This window comes from Neoarius graeffei, chromosome 16 (assembly GCF_027579695.1).
Source record: "Neoarius graeffei isolate fNeoGra1 chromosome 16, fNeoGra1.pri, whole genome shotgun sequence".
NCBI lineage: Eukaryota > Metazoa > Chordata > Actinopteri > Siluriformes > Ariidae > Neoarius > Neoarius graeffei.
In genome coordinates this window covers 22,756,377-22,763,650 of record NC_083584.1, presented here as the reverse complement: position 1 = coordinate 22,763,650, position 7,274 = coordinate 22,756,377, and the positions used below count along the sequence as shown (strand labels likewise).

Sequence of the window (7,274 nt, the reverse complement as noted above, 5' to 3'; positions counted from 1 at the left end):
TCGCGTCCAAATGGACAACGATCAGTAAAATATCAGGTCCATATGGCAACGCAACGCTTGCTGAAAACGATGCAATACACATGCCACACCTCTAGGGGCGCTGTAAGACGGTCCCTTCGGAGACACCAGAACAATAGAAGAAGTAAGGACGCATGCGCATAAACTATTATGCGCGAGACTTCATATTAGCCACAAAGTCAGGAAAATCTGTTCGTAAAATTACATTATAATGACCAAATACAATGAAAACTATTTTTCCAGTCTCACCTGTGAAAGGTAATCCCATGTGATCTCGTTTGGACGGCAAACCTGTTGGTACAGTTAAACGCAGCTAATCTTTATTCTCCGCTTTGACCTATCCAATATGGCGGCGAGGATGACATATGATTCTACGCGGAAGGCGGCGTCTTTAATGGTCCGGAATAAATTGAATGCTACACGTTGATGGATTAATTTGCTCTTCTACACCCTTTTTGAGGAATGTATTGTAGGACTTAAACCAACATCTGAAGAGGTGAGATCGCTCCTTTTTTTTCCCTATTTTTGCTGGCGGGATTGACTCTGCCCTAAGGGCAGAGTCTCTCTCTCTCTCTCTCTCTCTCTCTCTCTCACACTTTGCACCATTACACAATAAATATTCACAGTGAAAATATTTTGTAAGCGCGTTTCATGAACCAAGTTATAGGATTTGTTGACAACTCGCATCGAGTTCGTTACACTTCTACCCGGCGTGAAGCACTCACAGTCATGTGGTTGTGACGTCATCATAAACAAATCCGTTCTACTCATCCAGACGACTTCACAACGGCAACGTTGCCAGATCTTTCCACTCTGGAACCCGTTCTCAAAAAGATTGCGTTTTGGGCACCCAAAACGCCGGTGCCGTGTGGACGCCAGGCCTAAACGATAAGCAATTGTATCGGAGTCACCTGAATCCGTTGCTGTGTGGACAGGGCCTGAGACAGCCAATCAGTAATCACTAGGGTCACTTCATGTCCATCGACTGTATAAAATCAAGCTCAATTATTTCTCAACAGAATTATTTGAACACAATCAGTTGATGGCAGAATGGAAGGAGGCGGTTCTTCCGGAGAATGCACGCACCCCCATGGCCATATCTAGAACCCATGTTTCAGTTTTCTGAAAGGATTAAAGATTCATTTCGTTTTAAATGTTTGCTTTGTTTGTCGAAAACGAACTACATCACAGCCTACAAAAACTCACCGTCCAACCTGCTGTAGCATATTGAGGTATATCAACGTTTTATTCCAAGAGAAAGCTTGCAATGAAGTTGTCTGTGCTTTTAGAGCTAGCGATAATGTTGCAAACATAGCTATGGTTAGTCAACTGACTTTCTATGGATTTGCTCGCCAAGTTGCCGTAGCCTTGTCCACGGCTAACCTTCACGCATGGCTAGTTAACTTGGACACTGTTAGTTAGGATGTAAAAATGGAGTTACGCTAACATGAATAACGTTAACTTACAGTATCTGAAGTCCTTTCAGAAATATGTTTTAGCATAATCTTGCCAAATAAACAGAATGTAGAAATCTTTCTTTTCTAGTAGCGTTAGCTATCCAATATGATTTCAAGCTTGAAAAGAGTTTGCTAGCATGTCAGGTGGAGTTTCACTGACTAGCTAGCTTAACGTTAAACCACTATGATGGCACAGCATGCGTTCATTTTGTGAATTCACATTTCTGTCTTTGGTAATGGCGTTGGGTTTTGTAAGCGTTGTGGCAATAATACAACGATGTGTTGACGGAAAATGTACTTTTAATACTTAAGTATTTTTAAAAGCAAGTACTTCAGTACTTTAACTTAAGTAAAAATTTGACTGGACAACTTTCACTTGGATCAGAGTAACATTTGACCAGTGGGATCTGTACTTAAGTAATGAAGTTGGGTACTTTGTCCACCTCTGCCTTTAAATACATCTAATTTGTGGTGAAAATGAACAAATATCTCATTTCTTTGCACATCTGATTTGTGGTTAAATAGGTGGTGTTGCATATGATCTGTAGTTAGCTTTGTAGTTTGTGCAGAAATATTACACTAACCAGACTGAGCAGGAAAAATCTAGTGACCAGCCATTCTTCAAGATACAAACATACAGCGAAAAGATTGGTGCTACGAATGCAAAGTAACTGATGAAAGCTCTTTGAAAATTCACTGCACTTTCAATGCATATATGTTGAAGTGTAATTTCTTTCACACACACAGGCCTGAGTGGAGAATGAGAGTGCCTGAGAGTGCCGTGGCTTGACGTGACCACTCGGACCGCTATGGAGCTGGTATGATTGGTCCGGCGAGCTGGCAGCGGCGGGATTATGCTGACGTGTGTCCAGCATGACTCCGCTGGACCTGTGGCTCTCGCGCTCCATCCCCATGTGCCTCCTGCTGCAGAGCCTGGTGCTCATGGCCCTCTGCTTCCCATCGGCCAGCATGTGCCCCAAAGGGTGCGTGTGTCAGCGAGTCGAGTACCCGCCCTATGGCCTCAACGTAACCTGCAGCCTGGCAGAGCTCAAGGAGATCCCGTCAGACCTGCCTGCAGATACGGTGCTCCTCCACCTGGATCGCAACCAAATCCATGCTGTGCCTGAGCGCACCTTCCAAGACCTGAGGATGTTACGCAGGCTGAACCTGTCCCATAATTCAGTGGAGACGCTAGGTGAGGGTGCATTTGTTGGCCTGGAGGCCTCACTGGAGATTCTCGACTTGTCACACAATCGCATTGTGAGTGTGCACAAGGATGCATTCGCACGGCTGAAGGCGCGTGTACTGGTGCATGACAACCCATGGCACTGCGACTGCGCACTGCAGCAGGCACTCGGCGGCATGGCGCACAATCATGAAGCGGCAGCACGCGTCCTGTGCCGCAGCTCTGAGCTGAGGGACCAGGAGGGACGTCCATTCTTGGCAGTGGACGCCGATTTGTGCAACCTGGCCAGGCGCACCACCGACTACGCCATGCTGGTGACCATGTTTGGCTGGTTCGCCATGGTCATCTCCTATGTCGTCTACTACGTCAGGCAGAACCAGGAGGATGCACGGCGCCACCTGGAGTACCTCAAGTCTCTACCAAGCAAACCCAGGAAGCCAGACGAACCAGAGGACATCAGCACCGTGATGTAACATCATTGTTTACGCCAATAAGGCCTTGACTAAATGGGTGGAGGAAAAAAAAAATCGGGGTGAAATTTCTGATTCCGGAGAGCAATTCAATCTTATTCAAGCTCAGACACCAACCATAGATGTAGTCGAATACTTAACATGTGTCTTCTCTTTTTCCAGTTGTGCATTACTGTTACAAAGTATTTAGGTCAGATTTGTAATACTTTTCTTAACTCTTCCTGTGTCCACAAGAGATTTTAACTTCAAAAGTGGCATTAGTATAATAATCACTAGCTCATTGAAGAGGAGATGGTGTAAATGTCCTGCTTCAGACATTGGAACGTGTGGTTTTATGTTCCAGCTGGTAAAATGCAATCAATAGTCCATATAATAATCTACCCACATCTATAAACAGTTGTTAAACACCTTTATGACCAGTACAGGTATTTTGGTATTCCGATCTCAGGTTTAAATGTCGAGATGACTTTTAAAACCCCAAAAGTGTTTTGTTTTAAAGCTTAATAGGAAACGTATTAAGTGGCCTCTTTTACCCGATGGATATACATGACATTGTTCAGGATGTGGTGTTTAAAAATGCATGAAAAATATTTGATTCCCTTTAAACTCTATAGACTTTATTAGCTAATTGATAATCAAAGAAGGAAGGGCACAGTGCTTCGGAAACTGAAATTGGACGTTTCTTCCAACCTTCTGAAAAAGGTCATGTTTACGTAATCTCCATTACCTCACTGTTGTTAATCTGTGCTTGTTGAACAGTGTAATCTTAGAGTGTCAATGTTGATTTCTTTGTGCTCCAGAGAGCCTTAGCGGTGAGACGGAGTCAATATTTATTGTCTTGGGTCTTCACAGGCTGGCAGTCAGGCTTATTATTGGTGTCTCTAATATCCCTCATGTATACAACAGCCATCATCAACTTCATATTAGTCATCAATATTATGAACAAAGCGGCTTGAATGAATGTGTTTCCGTGAAATGAAATGAAATGAAATGAAATGCAAAAAAAACGAAACCTCTGGCTCTGACACCAATTTCCATATTGTTTTGCCGTTCCGGAGGTAAGACCTGCATAGTAATTATGGGATGTCATAAGAGGAACGATGAGGGCAGTGTGGTCAGTCTCTGTAACATCATCATGTGTGTACAGGAATTTAACCAGCCAAATGTGAAACTCTAATTGCAGCTGTCAGTCTCCTGATGGGCCGTACTCACTGCCATCTAAGTGGTCCAGCAAAGCAGGAAACAACAAATGATACAATATTGAGATAATAGGTATAGAAGAACAGTGATGAGAATGAATTTTTAAAAAATACAATTCCGTTCCCTCCTTTCTACACTCTCAGAAAATAAGCCTACTAAACTGTACCTTTCCTTGTCGCTTTGGTGGTAATCCCCAAGGTACATCTTTTGTTAACTTAGTCCATATTGGCATTACCAGATTGAAGTGACACAAATCCAGTTTTCTTCTTTCATCAGAGACGGATATGATTGACACTAAAATGTGATGTTTTCAAATCAAACCTAAGCCACATTTGTATGCAGTCCTAGACGTACATACCGTACGAATACATATACATTCATGCGGCTATGCAACATATGATCAGATTGGAAAACATGGCTTTTTCGTAATACACATGCTTTGGTTGCTGTCTTTGATATCCAGTGAAAGCAGTGATTATAAAAATCAGTGATATACAGTACTGTGCAAAAGTCTTAGGCACATGTAAAGAAATGCTGTAGACCAAAAATGGCTTAAAAAATAATGAAATGAAATGTTAACATAAAAAAATACTATAAGCAGTAAGCCATAATAAATGAAACAAAGTCAGTATTTGGTGTGAGATGACCCTTTGCTTTAAAAAAAAAAGTCGTTTCAGGTCCAGTGAGTGCAGTTTGATAAGGAAATGAGCTGTAGGTTTTACTGAGCATCTTACAGAACCAGCCACGGTTCTTCTGGACACTTTGAGTCTCACACTCGCTTCTTCATTTTGCACTAAAACCCAGCAGCCTTCATTATGTTTTTTTTCTTTTTTAATCTGAAAAGTGCTCTCTTATGTAATATGCTGCTCAGATACGAACTTTTTTTTCTGTAATATTTAATTTTGTCCTGGAAAACGAATGTTTGGACTCTAAAATGTTTTTGGACTGACTCGATAACGTAGAAGTCATAAAATAGAAATCTATAACAAAGTTTGTATGAAAAAAAAAACAATAGGGTGCCTAAGACTTTTGCACAGTACTGCATTTCGGGATACTTAGGGAAATTCATTGATTGCTACCAAAACCAAGTAGTTTTTGAAACAATTGCCTAAGAAATGGCAAAGCGCAACCAAAAATGAATGTGGCTACAATGCCAAAGAAACATTCTCCCATATAAATACTCTGTGACTCCCTCCACAGTGTGGTCCCATCATTGCTGGCTTCTGTCCCGTACCCACGCATTGCTTGGCACAGCAGTGCCAGGAATAGCTGCAAAAACAGCAAAAGCTAGCCATCTGGCTTTTTATTCGCCTTCTCAACCTGATCATGTGCAATTGCTGAGCTGTTTGCTGACCTCCAGAGCAAATTGACACAGGTTTGGGGTACTAGTGCGTTCATTTGTTGCTTCGACCCTGATGGATTGTGTCACAAATAGGATTTTGTTCTTTGATGCATACAAAAATGAATTATACAAAATTGATATGCCGTGTGTGTGAAGACAGTTACGCGATTACGAATGAAAAAAAGAACCATTAAAGCTATACGGCCTTTCGATTTCATAAAATTGGTGAAATTTGGTCATTGTGATATATGTTTATCTCTGTAATATCTCACAAAATATCAGGCCATTCTGTGGCTGGGAAGTTCTTTAGCAAATAATTTGTATGAAATCGCTTGCTTTGCGCAGTCAAGCAGACAGAGGAAGTCTGTGTGCACTAGGGTGCATCAGTTGCCGTCACTTTCATAAAATCTGATGCATTTTTGTTTGGGTGTTCCTTTTCACCAATAAAGACATCCTGTAAAATATTTTGACCATATTCAAAAGTCTAATGGTGGCACCATGAGGTTCATTTTTTGCCAAAAAACGCTTATTTTATGTTTTCGCATAAGGCTTGAATCACAATGTTGGACTCCATTTATTGATTTCTTGTGAGCCAGAGATCATGTTAAGAACCTTTGCAAGGGATTGAGAAGCATTAATGTGATTCATAATACATTTGTATTGTTTAAAAGTAGTTGAACAATGATTCAATGAACAGCAAGACATTGAGAATTTGCTTCTTAACATTTCACTTGTATCTTCAGTTGTCTTGAAAACAGGTAATCCAGCATCATTATAACTTTAATAGGGGTTAGCATACGCATAGGCGGCAAGCTTAAAACCAGGGTTATAACATTGATAGATAATGCTAGTGACACCCTAAAATAAACCTCCAAATATTTTTAGACATTCTGTCTACAGTATCTAAGATATTTGGTATACTCTATAAGGTGCCATAATGTTTCATGAAAAGTGATCGAAATTTTGTCATAAAAGTCATAAAATAGCAGCTTTTTCCAGAACTTTGAGCTCCTGGTGCCATCATTAAACTTTTGAATTTTGTCAAAATATTTCACCCAGTGTGTTTTCTTACCAAAAGGAACATAAAACAAAAATGCATCATGATCGGAGGAACTTTTCATTTTTAGGGGGCAACTGATGCACCCTAGTGTGCACATGCGCAGGTTTACCTTGACCGTGCACTGACAGTTCCATCATTCTGCTGCGAAATGAACAGCTGATCACGCCCAGGTTCTCGCTGACCGCCGATATTTATTAGTTTGGTCCTGCGTTTCCTTTCCTTCGCAACATAACGTCTTTTCTTCTCGCTTTCTGTTAATGCAGTCGGTCTTTCACGTTTCATTCGCACACTCACGTCTTCCATTTTTCTCTCCTGTTTCAGATTTGTATCCCACAATGCCTTGTGCGAACAGGGAAAGCCTGATGCATGGTGTAGTATCTTGAATTGGGTCATGGTGAAGCAGGAAAAAATAGCGAAGAATTTAGGGCCATGTGGGTCTAAGTTCATTAATTGCTCTATTTAAAAAAAAAAAACTAATAAAATTGGAAGTCTGTGATTCGAATTCAGTAGCTTTCGGTCCACTAAACAAAAATAATTGGGT

At 41.1% G+C, this 7,274-nt stretch overlaps 1 protein-coding gene across 1 annotated transcript; it reads left to right on the top strand.

Annotated features, from left to right (window-relative positions):
• The first annotated feature begins 2,348 nt into the window (after window positions 1-2,348).
• Window positions 2,349-3,134, top strand: lrrc3b (leucine rich repeat containing 3B). The gene has a single exon (XM_060942016.1). The coding sequence runs from the start codon at window positions 2,349-2,351 to the stop codon at window positions 3,132-3,134; it is 786 nt and encodes a 261-aa protein (XP_060797999.1).
• Window positions 3,135-7,274: the final 4,140 nt, after the last annotated feature.